Source organism: Oncorhynchus masou, chromosome 12 (genome assembly GCF_036934945.1).
Source record: "Oncorhynchus masou masou isolate Uvic2021 chromosome 12, UVic_Omas_1.1, whole genome shotgun sequence".
NCBI lineage: Eukaryota > Metazoa > Chordata > Actinopteri > Salmoniformes > Salmonidae > Oncorhynchus > Oncorhynchus masou.
The window spans coordinates 42,102,733-42,122,489 of record NC_088223.1 but is presented as its reverse complement, the minus strand read 5'-3'; the positions used below and the strand labels follow the sequence as shown (position 1 = coordinate 42,122,489).

The 19,757-nt window shown below is 43.4% G+C and overlaps 1 protein-coding gene across 2 annotated transcripts in view; it reads left to right on the top strand.

The window, feature by feature from the left end:
* The window catches only part of LOC135550114 (CUGBP Elav-like family member 3), a 63,185-nt gene extending 43,660 nt beyond the window's left edge, over positions 1-19,525 (top strand). Inside the window, exons 5-15 of one of the 2 annotated variants that reach the window (XM_064980617.1) lie at positions 13,309-13,357; positions 14,061-14,186; positions 14,510-14,589; positions 14,819-14,962; positions 15,179-15,314; positions 15,522-15,662; positions 15,878-15,937; positions 16,049-16,153; positions 16,335-16,478; positions 16,696-16,844; positions 18,688-19,525. In XM_064980617.1, coding sequence (XP_064836689.1) covers positions 13,309-13,357; positions 14,061-14,186; positions 14,510-14,589; positions 14,819-14,962; positions 15,179-15,314; positions 15,522-15,662; positions 15,878-15,937; positions 16,049-16,153; positions 16,335-16,478; positions 16,696-16,823 — 1,113 coding nt within the window. In that variant the 3' untranslated portion in view covers positions 16,824-16,844; positions 18,688-19,525. Of the gene's footprint in view, positions 1-13,308; positions 13,358-14,057; positions 14,187-14,509; positions 14,590-14,818; positions 14,963-15,178; positions 15,315-15,521; positions 15,663-15,877; positions 15,938-16,048; positions 16,154-16,334; positions 16,479-16,695; positions 16,845-18,687 lie in introns of both variants that reach the window. The other variant, XM_064980616.1, reaches the window with a different exon arrangement.
* Positions 19,526-19,757: the final 232 nt, after the last annotated feature.

Below are 19,757 nucleotides of genomic sequence, written 5' to 3'. Positions count from 1 at the left end.
GAAGCCATTCCAGCGTTGCTTTGGCTGTATGCTTGGGGTCATTGTGCTGTTAGACTAGGGGGGAAGATTTACGTTCTAAGATCGTTTGCTCTCTGAAGCGGGTTCTTATCAAGGATATGCCTGTATTTGGCTCCATTCATTGTTCCTTCTATCCTTAGTTTCCCAGTCCCTGCTGCTGTAAAGCATCTCCATAGCATGATGCTGCCACCACCATACTTTACAGTAGGGATGGTGTTCGATGAGCTCTGCATGGTTTTCACCAGACATAACACTTTGCATTCAGACCCAGAGAGTTAAATGTGTGTCTCATCGGACCACAGAATCATTTGCCTTGTGTCTTTTATGTGCCTTTTGGTAAACTCCAGGTGTGCTGTCATGTTCCTTTTTCTAAGGAGTGGCGTCCATTTGGCCAATTTACCATAAAGCCCAGGTTGGTAAAGTGCTGTAGAGACTCTCCTTCTGGCAGGTTCTCCCGTCTCAGCCAATGAACTCTGTAGTTCTGTCAGTGGTTATTGGGTTCTTGGTCACCTCCCAGACCAATGTCCTTCTTGCTCAGTTTGTTTGGACGGCCAGCTCTAGGCAGTCTGGTAAGTTCAATATTTTTTTCATTCCCCAATGATTGACACCACTGTGCTCTTAGAAACATTCAAACCCTGTATAAATTGTTTTATACCCTTCCCCAGATATATGCCTTATCACAATATACCTCGGAGCTCTATAGACAGTTCCTTGGACTCTATATGGTATAGTTTCTACTCTGACATGCACTGTCAACTGTGGAACCTTATCTAGACAGGTGTTCTTTTTCTAAATCATGTCCAAACAATTGAATTGGACACATGTGGACTCCCAAGTTGTAGTGACATCTCAAGGAGATTGTATGCACCTATGTTCAATTTGGAGTGTCATAGCAAAGGGGTATGAATACTTATTTAAATGAGTGATTTCTGTATTTAATTTTAAATAAATGAGCTAACATTTCTAAAAACATGTTTTTTCTCTGCAATAGATGGGTGAGAATCTATTTAATCCATTTTGAATTCAGGCTGTAACACAACAAAATGTGTCAAGGATTATGAATATTTTCTGTAGGTACTGTATGTACTGCACTACTTTTGACCACGGCCCATAGGGTTCTGGTCAAAAGTAGTGCACTATGCAGGGAATGGGGGCCACCATTTGGGACTCTAAATAGGCTATATGCAACACAGCTAGGAATTATTATTGGACAAACCTGCTTTCCTTCTCCACTCACCTTGCCTCCTCTCAATATCTCCCTCTTTTTATTGAGGTTTACTGAGTTGTATTCTTTTGTTGGGTTTTATTACCAGTATTCCCATTTTAAGATGGTAGTGGGCCAAATCAAAGTTTTATTTGTCATTCGCCCAGGACACAGCGTAGTGTACTCAGTACAATGAAATGCTTACTCGCAAGCTGAGACCGTGAGGGGCATTTGGGAGCCGGAGAGGTAGAGTTAGCACTAGCAGCAATATACTGTAAATCCTATTATTAGCATGACAGTAGTCTGGCCTTCCTGACCTTTCAGAGAGGATCAGCAGGCAGGTTCCCCGTCGTTAAACCCCGTCTCCCCCGTCCATCTCCCCAGTGACTCGCTTCCCAGACCTTCTCACCTAAGCCATGTACAACCGTTCAAGAACAACCTCCCCCTCGTGTCCCAAATCCCAACCCCCGCAATGATGAAAACCACCTTATTAGCAAGACACTGACTACCCCACCCCCACCCCCGGACAAGTAGTATCCCCACCCCCACTACCAGCTGTGGTGTAATCGTTATCTAATAGCACCTGCACTGCCAGAGAATAATTAACTTCACCATCCCCTTGTCAGGGACGCTATAAAGGAAAAAACATGAAAGTAATTGTAAGACACGAATACACCAATGCGTTTCTGAATACAGAAAGCTGAAGCATGTCATTATCTCTCTCCTTCTCTCCTTGTGCATTTATATTCAACATCCCTCTGTCTGTAGTGAGCTATACGCTGCCTGCCATGGTGGGAAATGTCAGTGATTTTAATTGTCCTCACAATACACAACTACGGCCAAAAAGGAGTAAGGGGGGGGGGGGGTGAACATATGGTCTGATTTGAGTGGCACCTGGCCTTGTGTTTAATTTCAGGTGAGAGACACTCCGTCTCACCGACATGGAGGCAGAGGATAGTGTCAAAGGAGAATCTGCTGGTCTCTCTCTCTCCTCCCGTCTTCTACTCATGTCCTCCTGTCTCCTCTGTTTCTCCATCTCCCCGCTGCGATCTCTTGCTGTCTGAATTCTGTTTTGTTGCCATCCCACTGTGTCTGGTCAACTTCACTGGTACAGCGGCTGGAGACGGATAAACATGACCATACAGACACGACATGGACCAACTCACAAATTGAATATGACCTATATATCCCCTTTCCTTGATCCCCCTTTATCTACATTTTGGATCTAGATTGTATGTGCTTTCACAATAGTCATCCCCACTGGTAAGGGTCAAATGCTTGTTTCAGTGCTTTGTTATGATAATGTTTCACTGAAATCAAAACCGGACATTGCCCTTCATTAGCAAGAAATAACCAGGTGACGATGGATTTAGTAAAGTCTGCCTGTGAATGATATTCCAATATTTTAGGACTAATTTTGAAGAATGAACTGTACATACACTTTTTTTTTTTGGTGTGCAGATTGCTGGTGCATGTCTCCAGAGATGGAATGAGACTATGTGTGACTGTGTGTGTCTTGTGGGGAAGGGGGGAGGGCAGGTGTTCAGACTGACATGGTTTGCTGAAGGGGGGATGGAGTGTGTGTGCAAGGGAAGAAAACATCCAGAGATGTGGACTGGAGATGTCGACGTCTTCATAAAGGAAATAAGAACGTACACACTGCTCTTGTCAGTATCAATAGTTTATTTAGCTTCGTCAGAGCTTCTTTTTTTTCTTTTTAAAGATCTTCATAAAGAATAGACGCTCTCTCTAAAAAATGTTTTTTTTTTTTTTTTACGTCTGACTAAGCTTGACATTTACTCAGCCATGACTCAGACACATTATTTTGTGAATAGTCTGAAAATGAATGAATTTATGACTAACAATTGAGCATACACACTGTGTGTGTGTTATATACATACATGCATACTGCATACATGCATACAGTGGGGCAAAAAAGTATTTAGTCAGCCACCAATTGTGCAAGTTCTCCCACTTAAAAAGATGAGGCCTGTAATTTTCATCATAGGTACACTTCAACTATGACAGACAAAATGAGAAAAAAAATCCAGAAAATCTCATTGTAGGATTTTTAATGAATTTATTTGTAAATTATGGTGGAAAATAAGTACTTGGTCAAAAACAAAAGTTTATCTCAATACTTTGTCATTGCCAACAAAAGGTATATAACAAAGGTCAAATGTTTTCTGTAAGTCTTCACAAGGTTTTCACACACTGTTGCTGGTATTTTGACCCATTCCTCCATGCAGATCTCCGAGCAGTGATGTTTTGGGACTGTTGCTGGGCAACACGGACTTTCAACTCCCTCCAAAGATTTTATATGGGGTTGAGATCTGGAGACTGGCGAGGCCACTCCAGGACCTTGAAATGCTTCTTACGAAGCCACTCCTTCGTTGCCCGGGCGGTGTGTTTGGGATCATTATCATGCTGAAAGATCCAGCCATGTTTCATCTTCAATGCCCTTGCTGATGGAAGGAGGTTTTCACTCAAAATCTCACGATACATGGCCCCATTCATTCTTTCCTTTACACGGATCAGTCGTCCTGGTCGCTTTGCAGAAAAACAGCCCCAAAGCATGATGTTTCCACCCCCATGCTTCACAGTAGGTATGGGTTTCTTTGGATGCAACTCAGCATTCTTTGTCATCCAAACACGACGAGTTGAGGTTTTACCAAAAAGTTCCATTTTGGTTTCATCTGACCCTATGACATTCTCCCAATCATCTTCTTCTGGATCATCCAAATGCTCTCTAGGAAACTTCAGACGGGCCTGAACATGTACTGGAGGGGGACACGTCTGGCACTGCAGGATTTGAGTCCCTGCCGGCATAGTGTGTTACTGATGGTAGGCTTTGTTACTTTGGTCCCAGCTCTCTGCAGGTCATTCACTAGGTCCCCACGTGTGGTTCTGGGATTTTTGCTCACCGTTCTTGTGATCAATTTGACCCCACGGTGTGAGATCATGCGTGGAGCCCCAGATCGAGGGAGATTATCAGTGGTCTTGTATGTCTTCCATTTCCTAATAATTGCTCCCACAGTTGATTTCTTCAAACCAAGCTGCTTACCTATTGCAGATTCAGTCTTCCCAGCCTGGTGCAGGTCTACAATTCTGTTTCTGGTGTCCATTGACAGCTCTTTGGTCTTGGCCATAGTGGAATTTGGAGTGTGACTGTTTGAGGTTGTGGAGAGGTGTCTTTTATACTGATAACAAGTTCAAACAGGTGCCATTAATACATGTAACGAATGGAGGACAGAGAAGCCTCTTAAAGAACAAGTTACAGGTCTGTGAGAGCCAAAAATCTTGCTTGTTTGTAGGTGATGTACGTACATACATACATACATACATACATACATACATACATACATACATACACTGCTAAAGAAAATAAAGGGAACACTTAAAAACACAATGTAACTCCAAGTCAATCACACTTCTGTGAAATTAAACTGTCCACTTCGGAAGCAACACTGATTGACAATAAATTTCACATGCTGTTGTGCAAATGGAATAGACAACAGGTGGAAATTATAGAAAATTAGCAAGACACCCCCAATAAAGGAGTGGTTCTGCAGGTGGGGACCACAGACCACTTCTCAGTTCCTATGCTTCCTGGCTGATGTTTTGGTCACTTTTGAATGCTGGCGGTGCTTTCACTCAAGTGGTAGCATGAGACGGAGTCTACAACCCACACAAGTGGCTCAGGTAGTGCAGCTCATCCAGGATGGTACATCAATGCAAGCTGTGGCAAGAAGGTTTGCTGTGTCTGTCAGTGTAGTGTCCAGAGCATGGAGGCGCTACCAGGAGACAGGCCAGCACATCAGGAGACATGGAAGAGGCCGTAGGAGGGCAACAACCCAGCAGCAGGACCGCTACCTCCGCCTTTGTGCAAGGAGGAGCACTGCCAGATCCCTGCAAAATGACCTCCAGCAGGCCACAAATGTGCATGTGTCTGCTCAAACGGTCAGAAACAGACTCCATGAGGGTGGTATGAGGGCTCGATGTCCACAGGTGGGGGTTGTGCTTACAGCCCAACACCGTGCAGGACGTTTGGCATTTGCCAGAGAACACCAAGATTGATAAATTTGCCACTGGCAACCTGTGCTCTTCCCAGATGAAAGCAGGTTCACACTGAGCACGTGACAGTCTGGAGACGCCGTGGAGAACGTTCTGCTGCCTGCAACATTCTCCATCATGACCGGTTTGGCAGTGGGTCAGTCATGGTGTGGGGTGGCATTTCTTTGGGGGGCCGCACAGCCCTCCATGTGCTCGCCAGAGGTAGCCTGACTGCCATTAGGTACTGAGATGAGATCCTCAGACCCCTTGTGAGACCATATGCTGGTGCGGTTGGCCCTGGGTTCCTCCTAATGCAAGACGATGCTAGACCTCATGTGGCTGGAGTGTGTCAGCAGTTCCTGCAAGAGGAAGGCATTGATGCTATGGACTGGCCCGCCCATTCCTCAGACCTGAATCCAGTTGAGCACATCTTGGACATCATGTCTCGCTCCATCCACCAACGCCACGTTGCACCACAGACTGTCCAGGAGTTGGCGGATGCTTTAGTCCAGGTCTGGGGGGAGATCCCTCTGGAGACCATCCGCCACCTCATCAGGAGCATGCCCAGGCATTGTAGGGAGGTCATACAGGCACGTGGAGGCCACACACACACACTCCTGAGCCTCATTTTGGCTTGTTTTAAGGACATTACATCAAAGTTGGATCAGCCTGTAGTGTGGTTTTCCACTTTAATTTTGAGTGTGACTCCAAATCCAGACCTCCATGAGTTGATAAATTTGATTTCCATTGATCATTTTTGTGTGATTTTGTTTTTGTCAGCACATTCAACTATGTGAAGTAAAAAGTATTTAATAAGAATATTTCATTCATTCAGATCTAGGATGTGTTATTTTTGTGTTCCCTTTATTTTTTACATGCATACATACACACACACATACGAAGTCGAAAGTTTACATACAGCTTAGCCAAATACATTTAAACTCAATTTTTCACAATTGCTGACATTTAATCCTTGTAAAAAATCCCTGTCAGTTAGGATCACCACATTATTTAAAAAATGTGAAATGTCAGAATAATGGTAGAGAGAATGATTTATTTATTTAATCACTTTCCCAGTGGTTCAGAAGTTTACATACACTCAATTAGTTTTTGGTAGCATTGCCTTTAAATTGTTTAACTTGGGTCAAATGTTTCGGGTAGCCTTCCACAAGTTTCCCACAATAAGTTGGGTGAATTTTGGCCCATTCTTCCTGACAGAGAAAGCTGTAACTGAGTCAGGTTTGTAGGCCTCCTTGCTCGCACACTCTTTTTCAGTTCTGCCCACAAATGTTCTATAGGATTGAGGTCAGGGCTTTGTGATGGCCACTCAATGACTTTGTTGTCCTTAAGTCATATTGCCACAACTTTGGAAGTATGCTTGAGGTCATTTCTCCAAAAAGTATGATCTTTGTCCCCATGTGCAGTTGCAAACCATAGTCTGGCTTTTTATTGACAGTTTTGGAGCAGTGGCTTCTTCCTTGCTGAGAGGCCTTTCAGGTTATGTCGATATAGGACTCGTTTTACTGTGAATATAGATACTTTTGTATCAGCATCTTCACAAGGTCCTTTGCTGTTGTTCTGGGATTTATTTGCACTTTTCGCACCAAAGTATGTGCGTCTCCTTCCTGAGCAGTATGATGGCTGCGTGGTCCCATGGTGTTTATACTTGCGTATTATTGTTTGTACAGATGAACGTGGTACCTTCAGGCGTTTGGAAATTGCTCCCAAGGATGAACCTTGGAGGTCTACATGTTTTTTTTTCTGAGGTCTTGGCTGATTTATTTTGATTTTCCCATGATGTCAAGCAAAGAGGCACTGAGCTTGAAGGTTTGCCTTGAAATACATCCACAGTTACACCTCCAATTGACTCAAATGATGTCAATTAGCCTATCAGAAGCTTCTATAGCCATGCCATCATTTTCTGGAATTTTCCAAGCTGTTTAAAGGCACAGTCAACTTAGTGGATGTAAACTTCTGACCCACTGGAATTGTGATACGGTGAAATAATCTGTTTGTAAACAATTGTTGGAAAAATTACTTGTCATGCACAAAGTAGATGTCCTAAACCCGACTCACCAAACTATAGTTTAACAAGAAATTTGTGGAGTGGTTGGAAAAACGAGTTTTAATGACTCCAACCTAAGTGTATGTAAACTTCTGACTTCAACGTGTGTGTGTGTGTGTGTGTGTGTGTGTGTGTGTGTGTGTGTGTGTATATACACAGTATGCCTGTGGGGTCGCCTATTTGTTCTATGTGCTGTGTGTAAGCATTAAAATCAGTGAGTAGTCTGACCAAGGATGATTATTATAACGAGTGCATATGAGCACACTTATCTGATTGATCTATTAAAGTGTGTGTGTACATTTGCATATGTATGCATATAATTACGGGCTGATATCAATGTGTGCAAGCCAAGGGATAGTACAGATGTCATGCACACTGTAGAAAGACTCAACAGCTGTCACTTGGGGAGACTGTAGGGATGAATGTAGAATAGATTCAATTTGCGAGGAGGGTAAATGGGTGTGAATTGAAGAGAAATTGGATGAATGGTGGGGAGGAGGGTGGGGGATGGGGTAAGAAATTAATGAAAGTTTGACATGAGCAGCGGGTGGGGGGTGGGTCAGTGGGGGTTGTGGGACGAGGGTGCATTGAGGCAGTACGTTTATCAGCTTAAATACAGACATCTGTTACAGAGAACGATGGTGTTTTGTCAGGGGGTGGGGGGTACGAGTGTGTGTGCGTGTATGTGGAGTGGAAAGGGGCTCTTATGACAAAACTCCTCAGGCTCTGTGAACTCAGGCGCACAGAGCAGGGCCAGCATTTAATCTGATGAACATGCATCTATATATATATCGCACTTAGGTGGAATTAAACTGACTAAACCTAAAAATAAAAAAAAACTAGGACGCAGCTCTATGAAAACAAGTCCAGCTCCCACAATTGTAGTTTTTTGTTTTACCCCTGGTGCAATATGGACAAACATAACATATGGTTAACATATACTTCCAACATTATGCACAGAGAAAATGGTTGACGATTCAGAATCAACTCGCCTCTGGCTGTACAGTACCTACTTCCATATATCTCTACTTTTAGAGATATACTCTGCATCTTCGGACGAAGAAAAGCAGCGAGGTTGTATTTCAATGTATGACCCCACCCTAGAGAGCGCTGAATGTGTAAACAGGCCGAGCATGACCAGCAGTGACATACTGAAGACAGGCTTGCTCATTGATTACAGATTGTTGACGTGTGTGTGTGCGCGTAGGGAGATTTCCCATCTGTGTTTGCGATTGTACCTTTTTTTTCTGTGCCTGCCTTTGTTGCTTTGTTTATCTCTTTGTGTGCCTGAGTGTTTTTCTATGTCAGATTTCTTTCTCTTTGTTTGCATCTGCGAATAGAGATATAGCCTATGTCTCCACCTGTGTGTTTTCTGTGCTCTGTAATTATCTCTGTACATGTTCAGATGTGTGTTCTGGTGTATGTGTGTGATGGGGGGGGGGGTTGATTATAGTCGCAGGCCTCGTTGCCAGGAGACGGTGGGGACGAGGGATGCCAGGTTGCTAGGTAACCGGCGCGATGCAATGACCAGCGCTGTGTGATGGAGCGAAGGGAGGCGAAAGGGAAAATTGTCTTTGTGCCCCCCCCTTCCCTCACTCCCACCCTCCCTGTACACACTCTTGAGAGAGACAGAGATGGTCTCTGCTGATATATTTACCTTTCAGTCACTGCTTTTCGGGCAGACGGGCAGAATGGACTTGAATTAGAGAGAAATGTGTCACCCTCTTCACTGCAGCCTGTTTGGGGCTTATTGATACAGTGAGCGAGTGGAGGGGACAGAGATTATGAGCTGTCCTCTGGTGTGGAAGAGGGCAAGAGAGGAGAGAAATGTGATGAAGAAATGTGATTAACAGGGATATACACACCCTGTCTCTGCTATCATCTCCCATCCCACATTCACGCTCCTCTATAAATATGAGCGTGTGTGTGTGTGCGCATTGAGGGGATGTGGTCAGGTGTGGGGGAGGGGTCTTGCTGTGATTTGGTTGGATGATCTATGGATTTAATATCTCATACTGTAATCCTAGCAAAATCCCTTTTGGCATCACAGGGGGAAAAATTAACTGTGTGTGTGCTCACATCAATGTAGGCAAGAGTGTTTATACATACGAGGCTGCCATGAACAGACGGTGCATGTGTCTACAGACTGCCTGTGTGGACATTTGTGTTTGTGCCACTGTGTTTGTAGAGTTTGAGAAGTAGTCATAAGGTCACTGTAGCTTTCGATTTAAAAAAAACGTCAACATGAACATTGAGAGAAAATGGGTCACAGATACAGCCGGTTTGGCCTTTTGGCTGTATTTTATCTGTGCTGTTTTTTGTTGTTTTTTTTTGTCTTTAAATGAGTCTGTTGATTTGCGGAGAAAATATAGAAGAGGAAAAGTATGAAGTGGCTCGGCTCGCACAGTGGAATAGGTGGAGACATTTTCTTGGTCCCCACAGTATCTGCCCTTGTGGCAGCAGTTAAATGCAACAGGCACCATCCCATGTCCCCTTGTCCCTAAAATTCCAGTTCTCCCCCAAGCATCCTTTCTCCCCCGCGACATACACATCCTAATAATCCCAATGTCTTTCAACCTAGTACCACCCTTTAGTCATTCGTTTTTTCCCCTCTCCTACGCGCGTTGTTCGGGGCAACCTTGTTTACCTGCTGTGGATCTCATCACAAGGGTGTCATGGTGACCGCAATGCGAGGTGGAGACTTTGTCAGAGGAGCAGGGCTGGTTGCCGTGCCGATGTTGAGTGCCACTGCCTCGATGGCCTCCCCCCTGATCCAAGCCCTGCTCTTGTATACTCTTAATTCCTGTCTCTTGTGCCATCTGCTCTGCTTCTACTCTCCTTATCGTAACCGTGGTAGCACTCAAGTCATAGCTTGACAAACCTAGCGTTTATATGAAGTATACTCTGTTTTATTCAGTCTGTTATAATATCCTGAAATTCGATTTGAGACGGGTTTATACAAACAATCTATCAAACAATTGTTGCGTCATGAGGTTGTCATTAAAGTCCAAGTGTTGGCTAAGACGTGATATTTTGGTTTTGTGTGTTTTATTACAGTCATCTTTAACCCGATGCAAATTAAATTAACTAATTTAGCAGGTGACTTTATCCAAGGTGACTTTGTCGAACATTTTGAGGCGTGTAGAAAAACATCACCTCTGAGAAGAAAATTCTATTCTATTTACTGACTTCCAGAAACATTCACATGCGTTTGAATTACTGCTTTCATTCCTTCCCGGTAAACAGATGCTTCTCAATCCACACGGTTATCGAATTCATTGTCGTAATCAATGGCTCATTCTCCATCAGAAAACACCAGGCCTACTGGTGATGGTGTTTGTGCATGCAGGTGGCAAGGGCCCGGCCAGCACTGATCAATACTGTCTCCCAGTGACTGATCACAACTGATCAATCAGAGACTGGGATCAGTGACTAGCTCAAATGTCACCAGCTCCATAATTAAGACCTTCATTAAGCCAGCGGTAACACACTGTCACTCTGCCCCGCTCCTTTCTGCTCGCCAATCCCTTTCCTCTCTGCACCCTCCACCCGCTCTCCTTCTCACTGCATCACCAAACATTTGAGAGAGAGCATTGAAGTGCCTAGCTACGCCTACATCATTACAGGGATTGTGTTTGTGGTCCACAACTGTTGTGAAGTCATTTTTGCGGATTGGGTTTTGATGACGTGTGAAAGGTGGTCTGTTTCTTACTTTGTTTTGGTTGCGCTCTCCTCATTCTGGTCTGTTTCTTACTTTGTTTTGGTTGCGCTCTCCTCATTCTGGTCTGTTTCTTACTTTGTTTTGGTTGCGCTCTCCTCATTCTGGTCTGTTTCTTACTTTGTTTTGGTTGCGCTCTCCTCATTCTGGTCTGTTTCTTACTTTGTTTTGGTTGCGCTCTCCTCATTCTGGTCTGTTTCTTACTTTGTTTTGGTTGCGCTCTCCTCATTCTGGTCTGTTTCTTACTTTGTTTTGGTTGCGCTCTCCTCATTCTGGTCTGTTTCTTACTTTGTTTTGGTTGCGCTCTCCTCATTCTGGTCTGGTTCTTACTTTGTTTTGGTTGCGCTCTCCTCATTCTGGTCTGTTTCTTACTTTGTTTTGGTTGCGCTCTCCTCATTCTGGTCTGTTTCTTACTTTGTTTTGGTTGCGCTCTCCTCATTCTGGTCTGTTTCTTACTTTGTTTTGGTTGCGCTCTCCTCATTCTGGTCTGTTTCTTACTTTGTTTTGGTTGAGCTCTCCCCATTCTGGTCTGTTTCTTACTTTGTTTTGGTTGCGCTCTCCCCATTCTGGTCTGTTTCTTACTTTGTTTTGGTTGCGCTCTCCTCATTCTGGTCTGTTTCTTACTTTGTTTTGGTTGCGCTTTCTGTTTCTTTCTTGTTTTGGTTGCGCTTCCTCATTCTGATCTGGTTCTTCCTTTGATTTGGTTGCGTCTCCTCATTCTGGTCTGTTTCTTACTTTGTTTTGGTTGCGCTCTCCTCATTCTGGTCTGTTTCTTACTTTGTTTTGGTTGCGCTCTCCTCATTCTGGTCTGTTTCTTACTTTGTTTTGGTTGCGCTCTCCCCATTCTGGTCTGTTTCTTACTTTGTTTTGGTTGCGCTCTCCTCATTCTGGTCTGTTTCTTACTTTGTTTTGGTTGCGCTCTCCTCATTCTGGTCTGTTTCTTACTTTGTTTTGGTTGCGCTCTCCTCATTCTGGTCTGTTTCTTACTTTGTTTTGGTTGCGCTCTCTCATTCTGGTCTGTTTCTTTCTTTGTTTTGGTTGCGCTCTCCTCATTCTGATCTGGTTCTTCCTTTGATTTGGTTGCTTCCTCATTCTGGTCTGTTTCTTACTTTGTTTTGGTTGCGCTCTCCTCATTCTGGTCTGTTTCTTACTTTGTTTTGGTTGCGCTCTCCTCATTCTGGTCTGTTTCTTACTTTGTTTTGGTTGCGCTCTCCTCATTCTGGTTTTGTTTCTTACTTTGTTTTGGTTGCGCTCTCCTCATTCTGGTCTGTTTCTTTCTTTGTTTTGGTTGCGCTCTCCTCATTCTGATCTGGTTCTTACTTTGATTTGGTTGCGTTCTCCTCATTCTGGTCTGTTTCTTACTTTGATTTGGTTGCGCTCTCCTCATTCTGGTCTGTTTCTTACTTTGATTTGGTTGTGCTCTCCTCATTCTGGTCTGTTTCTTACTTTGATTTGGTTGTGCTCTCCTCATTCTGGTCTGTTTCTTACTTTGTTTTGGTTGCGCTCTCCCCATTCTGGTCTGTTTCTTACTTTGTTTTGGTTGCGCTCTCCTCATTCTGGTTTGTTTCTTACTTTGTTTTGGTTGCGCTCTCCCCATTCTGGTCTGTTTCTTACTTTGTTTTGGTTGCGCTCTCCTCATTCTGGTCTGTTTCTTACTTTGTTTTGGTTGCGCTCTCCTCATTCTGGTCTGATTCTGATTCTATCCATTCCTCTACAGCTCCTTCCCCCTCTCGCTCTGTTCCGAATCTTTCACCATTCTAATCCAGCATGCTTTGGTAATCCAGATTAGCCGGCGAGCATTCTTAATCTTATCACTTGCCCAATCCCGCGTGGGTGTGTGCTTTTCCTGTTTTTTTTATTTTTATGCCTGATAGGGAGAGAAGAAACGATAGAGGACAGGATTAGATAAGGGCGTTTGAGAGACGAGAGGGAGGGGGACAAGAAAAGTGAATGAGATCTTGAACAGTATCACTGACACTCTGGGAGGGAATATAATTGATAGGGAATGAGAGGAGAGGGGAAGGAGAGCAGTAAACCAGGAGGGTGATGGGTCGAGGCAGGGCTTCATCAGAAGCCCAGGGAGTGGCCAGCTCACATTCCAGCTCTTTTCTTGTGTTCTACTTACATATGCACAATATGCATGTATGTACAGTACATATGCAACTCCACAAGCATCTGCTTAATTATGGATGTGCCTTGGGATAAGAGCAACTTACTTACTGACCATGTAATGTGGGCTTTCTATTTCAGATGAACCGGCCCATTCAAGTGAAGCCAGCAGACAGCGAGGGCAGAGGGGGTAAGAGACATCCGTCCATAGCAACACCTGTTCAAACAACACCTCTCAAACACCTGTCTAACATATTACCCTTTTGAAACAACACTCTGTCTCAAACAAACTGCAATGTCTCAAGACAAAAGCCTGAAACGGCTTCCGCCCAGCTTCAACAAAAATAGCCACTCGTCACTGCTGCTGAGCAACTCATGCTTCTAAACCATACCTCTAGAAACATTAGTAACTCAAGAATGCTACTACTTTAATATTTGAGTGCCTGACTAGAGAAAGTAATTATAATAAGGATTTCAACCAACTGCGTATTTCATTATGTCACCGAGCATACAGAACAGTGGATGACGAAGGAGCATTCCAGTCACAGCCAGATCGTGCTCTTTTATGCAGCACGTTTCCTTGATACTGCACTCTGGTGGCCTTTTCTGTATATAGCAGGGTTATAGCACCATAGTCACAGGCATCAACATACTGTATGTTGTAACACCCTACATGAATGCCTAACAATTTAGCTGATCGATTAACACACACTGGGTTTATGAAGCAATGTAAACAATTAAATAATTCAATTATAATCATTCAATTTTGCCTTTGCTTGTTCTTGCCCTCAACCAACCACTCTCTCTGCTCCCCCCCTCCCCCATCACTCTATGTTCAAATTCCTTTCTCTGCGTTCCTATCTTGGCCCCTCACCTCATCTTCCCCTTAGAAGACAGGAAGCTGTTTGTGGGCATGCTGGGGAAGCAGCAGTCTGACGTGGACGTGAGGAAGATGTTTGAGGAGTTTGGGAACATTGAAGAGTGCACCGTGCTCCGCGGCCCTGACGGCACTAGCAAAGGTAGCTCACACCATTACTGACCGCTGCACCATTTAGCCTTACATCGACGCCGCCACGTCAACAGCACTAATATTACCATTAAGGTCAGGAATCGGTCACATGACTGATGATGCAATAAGTTTTATAGATCATAGGTAATGATGCGGAAACGCAGTTTATGGTTTGTGATTGATGACGTAGTGAATGTTTTGTGGACCACGGTTCATGACGTGGCTATAACAGATGAAGTGCCGATGGTGAGATGCACTTTGTAGGCCGTAGCCTGCGATATGTCGTGTCACGCGAGGGGAGGCCATGGTTTGACGATGTGTCATGTTTTGTAGGCTGTGCCTTTGTGAAGTACCAGAACAATGCAGAGGCTGCGGCAGCCATCAGCACTCTGCATGGGAGCCGCACTCTACCGGTCAGTCAGTCACTCTCTCTCACACACACACACACACACACACACACACACACACACACACACACACACACACACACCCTCCAAAGCAGTCATTTAGACATAGAGACTGTAGTTTATAGGAGTGGAGACAATGTATGCTCCTCAGTCCTTGTGTTAACAGTGATGTAGGTAATTTGGTACAGTGACGTGTGTAATTTTCACTGTGTAATGTCCCCCTTTCTCCCCGCAGGGAGCCTCTTCCAGCCTGGTGGTGAAGTTCGCCGACTCTGAGAAGGAGCGAGGGATAAGGCGCATGCAGCAGGTGGCGTCCCAGCTGGGGGTCATCAGTCCCATGACCTTACACCTCGGGGCTTACAATGCCTACACACAGGCAGTGAGTACTAGTAGTACTGAACCCCAAGCATTATAGTACTGAACCCCAAGCATAATACTCAAGCCAACACACTGGTGGTGAATGGCTCCACCCCAAAATGACACCCAATTTTTCTTATACGGGTCATAAGTAGTGCACTACTATAGGGGGTAGGGTGCCATTTGGGATGTGATCTTGACGGTGAATGAGACGCCTTCGCTTTTTTCTTCTTTGTAGCTGGTGCAGCAGCAGGCTCTGGTGGCCCAGTCGGCGTACTTGTCTCCTGTGTCCACCATCACCATGCAGCAGTTGGCTGCCCTCAACCCGAGCAGCCTCATTGCCACGCCCATCGCATCACTCACTACCTCCTCGGGTACTTAATAACAAGCTGCCGTCCTCTGCCACTTTTCATCCCCTCCCACGGGATTCTCTGCTTGGCTCAGTTTCTCTCTTTATATATGTTTCGTTTCTCTAAAGTCTTGGCCCCATTTTTGTCTGCTTTTGGTTCCATTTTGTTGCATTTGTTCCTGCGTTTTGTTTAACCGTGTCTACCTGTCCCCTGAACGGTCGTCCTGTGCAGGTACCAGCACTCCGCCCACCATGGCAGCCACACCGGTGCCTGCTCTGCCTCCACCACTCAGCTACCCTCCAGTCCCAGCTCCACCCAATGGACAGTCAGTGTCTGAAACCCTGTACACCAATGGAGTTCATTCTTACCAAGGTATCTCACTTACTCTGACTTTGCTTCCATCAGAGTATCATTATGAAAATGTAAGCAAATGAACCTTATCTAGCATGTTTGTTTGTTTACTAAGGGTGTAAGCTGTTGCACGGAACCAAATGCCATTTAGAGCATGTAGCACCCGCCAAAAAAGCATGTTTGTATAGCAGTTGATAAATCGGGCTATTGTTTTTCTTTGATTTTCTCTCTCTCAGCTCAAACTCCAGTTTTGGATCCTCTTCAGCAAGCGTATGCTGGGATGCAGCACTACACAGGTGGGACAGTAGTGAGTCCATTTGAGTCCTTAAAATTTCCTGGAGGGAATTTTAGGTTTGAAATGCCCTCTCAACAGTCCTTAATGTTTACTTATGCAAACACACCCACAGCAACCTACCCTTCTGCCTATGGAATGGTGGGGCAGCCATTCCCACACCAACACACAATGGTTGCACAGCAACATCAGCAGCCTCAGCAACTGCAGCAACGAGAAGGTGATTTCTACCTACTTGTCCTCCCTTCTATGCATTCTCTCATTTTGACTATGTTCAATGTTGGTTCCCCCACAGAGTGAGACAGTCTAAAATCACTACCTCATCCTGATCATCTCAAGTCACGTTAGAACCCCTCAGGGAGCCTTGATGGTCTAACCTTCCACTGTCGTCTTCTTCTCAGGGCCTGAGGGGTGTAACATCTTCATCTATCACCTGCCTCAGGAGTTCACTGACTCTGAGATGCTGCAAATGTTCATCCCCTTCGGCAACGTCATCTCAGCAAAGGTCTTTGTTGACCGTGCCACCAATCAGAGCAAGTGCTTTGGTGAGTGACGACGACAACGGATGTGTCCCAAATGGCACCCCATACCGTAGGCGGTGCACTACTTTTGACTGGGGCCCATAGGGAATAGTGTGCCACATTGAGAACATAGTAAATTATGAGGAGGAGGCAGTGCTGGGAAGGATTATACTCCCTTCTCGTAGTTTAATACTTTCACTGAATTGGCTATAAGGTTTTGCTTCTGTTTGCTTCTCTTCAGGTTTTGTGAGTTTTGACAACCCGTCCAGTGCTCAGACGGCAATTCAGGCCATGAATGGTTTCCAGATTGGCATGAAGAGGCTCAAGGTGCAGCTCAAGAGGCCCAAGGATGCCAACCGACCCTACTAAATGAGCAGGGGAGATGAGAAGGTGAGCAGGGGGGGGATGAGAATGAGGCGTGAGATGGAGGGTCAGGGGGACTGACAGGCAGCGAGAAACTGTGAAAGGTAGGTTATGGGATCATTTGTTAAAATTTTGTGGAAGCTCAGTATTAAAATAATGACTTATCAACTGGGATAAAATAAGTGAACCAGATCCACACATGAGTAAGGTGACAGTCTACTAAAAGCAGTAATTGTTTAAAACATTACATTTAGACACAATCATAGGACTACTTGGTTTGTTGAGATAAGGCCATACCAATGCCGTGACAAATGAATTGACAACATGTTTCATTATTCAAAAGCAGATTTAATATAGTCCAGACAAATGTTTCATTAACAAGTGTTGTATGATTAGGTTGAAGACAATAACTATTATACGTCATTAATTTATTTTTTTACTTTTTATTTATTGTTTTTGTGCTGTGTCATATGTCATTTTCCTGAGAAAAAAAACATCATACCACACTCAAGACTGTCCTGTCCATACATATATCGTGGAGACTACGTCGCTATGGTTGCCTAGCAACCGCTAAAAAAAACCTTCCTCTCACAGCGTTGTAAGTTAATTGGCCTGTGTTGGTTGCTGTGGCGATATTGCCTGTGATGGTTGCCATTTAGCTATTTTATTTTTGGCCGTTGCCTTTATTCACCATGCTCAACTGCATGGCGAGTTGCTGTGGCGACCATGAATTGTGTTTGGTGCGTTGTGAGTTTCCTCTATTATTTTGTCCTGTTTTTATCCTTACAAACACTGATAAATTACTGTCACTGTACCTCAGATTTTGTAAGCAATTGATTATCATGACAGGCTATTATATATTTTTTGCAATATATCTATTTCATTGCACAGAGCAATATTAAGCATTAACCGTAAAACAAACATGTATCTAAATATTTTCTTTGGATTTTGTTTTTTGATTCGTTTCCTTTTTGTTGTTTGTCATGATTATCATTCTTACATATCCCCCATGTTTAGTTGGTCGCTGTTTTAGTTTTGGTGAGTGCAGGGTTTTTGTGCAGTCGTAATTGAATCCAAGTGACTTAGTGCCTGAACTTTGTTTGTTTTTGGTATGACTGATCGTGACCTACAGTGCAAGTTAGTGACATAATGATGCTACGTGCGTGTGCGAATCCACACTAAGTACTTGTGTGTATTAATTCATAATGAAAGTAGTGTGTGTGTAGTTGTGTGTGTGTGTGTACCACGTGAGATACCGTTCATGTGAGGGTTTTGGGTAAAACTGTATGGTTGTCGTTGTGACATGTCACATGTGCTGCTGACTGAGGAACAGCATTAATCTGTAGGAATTCTGGGTTACTTCGATTTTCCCAATCAAACGTAAAGCCATAGGCTACGGTCTCATGTGGAACCTTTGACATAACAGCTTTAAAGAAGAAAAAAAACGTTCTCTTATCTCTGAAAATGATTTCAGAAGAATTTTGAATCTCCTTTGACTCAATTGTTTGGTCAATGCGATGTAACATTAGACTAGAGTATTACAAAGAGATGCAAAAACCACACCGCCCAGAATTCCTCTTGTGCATGTTTTGACATTTATTTGCCTGCCAAAACAATACAACAAAATATTTAAGAAATGCACACCAATGCAGCAGTATGGTTGTCACTGTATGAGTTGCATGGACACTAGGCGTGCTTGTGTAGTTATCAATGAGGACATCCATGTGATATGTGTAACCAACGTGTTTGCAGATGTTTTTCCCATACTTCCAAAGAGTGTCAACATACTCCATATATATGCTCCTCTAAACGATTTTAATATTTGTGTTTCTTTGTATTCATCCTCTCTTTCTGTCTCTCTCTTCCCCAGGGAAGATATAAGAGTTCTATCAAGAAACTGCTTGGGACGTTCCAGCCTTTTTGGTTGTTTCGCCAACCGTATAGCACAGGGAGCAACAACACTTCTCAGAAAAATATGATAAATATATGTATCTGCAACAATAACAAAAAAATCTGTAACAACAAAATAACAAACGTGTGGTGGGTGGTTGAGTACACATACCATTCCGCAGCTGGATTCAGTCATATTATGTACAAACTGTATTGTCAGCTACAAGGTCTACATGAAAAAGCATATTCTACTGAACAGGGTTTTACTGTATAGTGTGGTTTGTGGTCCATAACGTAAGGGGGAAGGGCAATGTCTGGGGTTGAAGAAGTGGGATGGTAACCTTTATCGGGGGGAAAAAATAATATTCTGTATGATTACCATTGGTCGATTTGGTATGTAGATTTAGTTTATTATTTAAAAGTAAATGATAGAAGGGGTAATTAAACAGGAAGAAATCAACTTCTTCTCACTGTACATATCTTTGTTTTAAATGGAGTCAAATAATGAAAATGTGTTATTATAACCACTACTACTGGTATTGGCATAATGGTGGGAGGGAAGGTAATTGGGTGGAATTTTTGTATCTACATTTTTTACATTTAATTTATTTGTTAATGGCGCTTTTTTTTTCTTTTTTTTTTCTTTTTATTTTAGAAAATAGATTCCTGTGGTCTACAAGACTATGGATAAACTTATTGTAGAATGTTTAATTACATAAATGTAATTATCAAAAAATCATTGTTTAATTATTTATTCCCTACAATTGCTGTTTTAAAACATGTCTTTAAGAAAAAATAAAGTAAAATTTAGAAAAGGATGTGTTCGTATGTGGATATGCATTGATGTGCAACAGAGAGCAGTGGGTTTTTAAATACATACCCCCAAATATTTTTTTCCTGGCTTTCACTCTACTGTAGGAAACTACACTGTTAGTAAATATCTGAAGCCTGCTTGTCATATGAAAGCATAACCAATCAACCCCACATTTTTTTTTTTTTTTTTACCTGGTCAGAGAAAGTCATTAAAGTTGTTAGGTTTATGTCCCATCC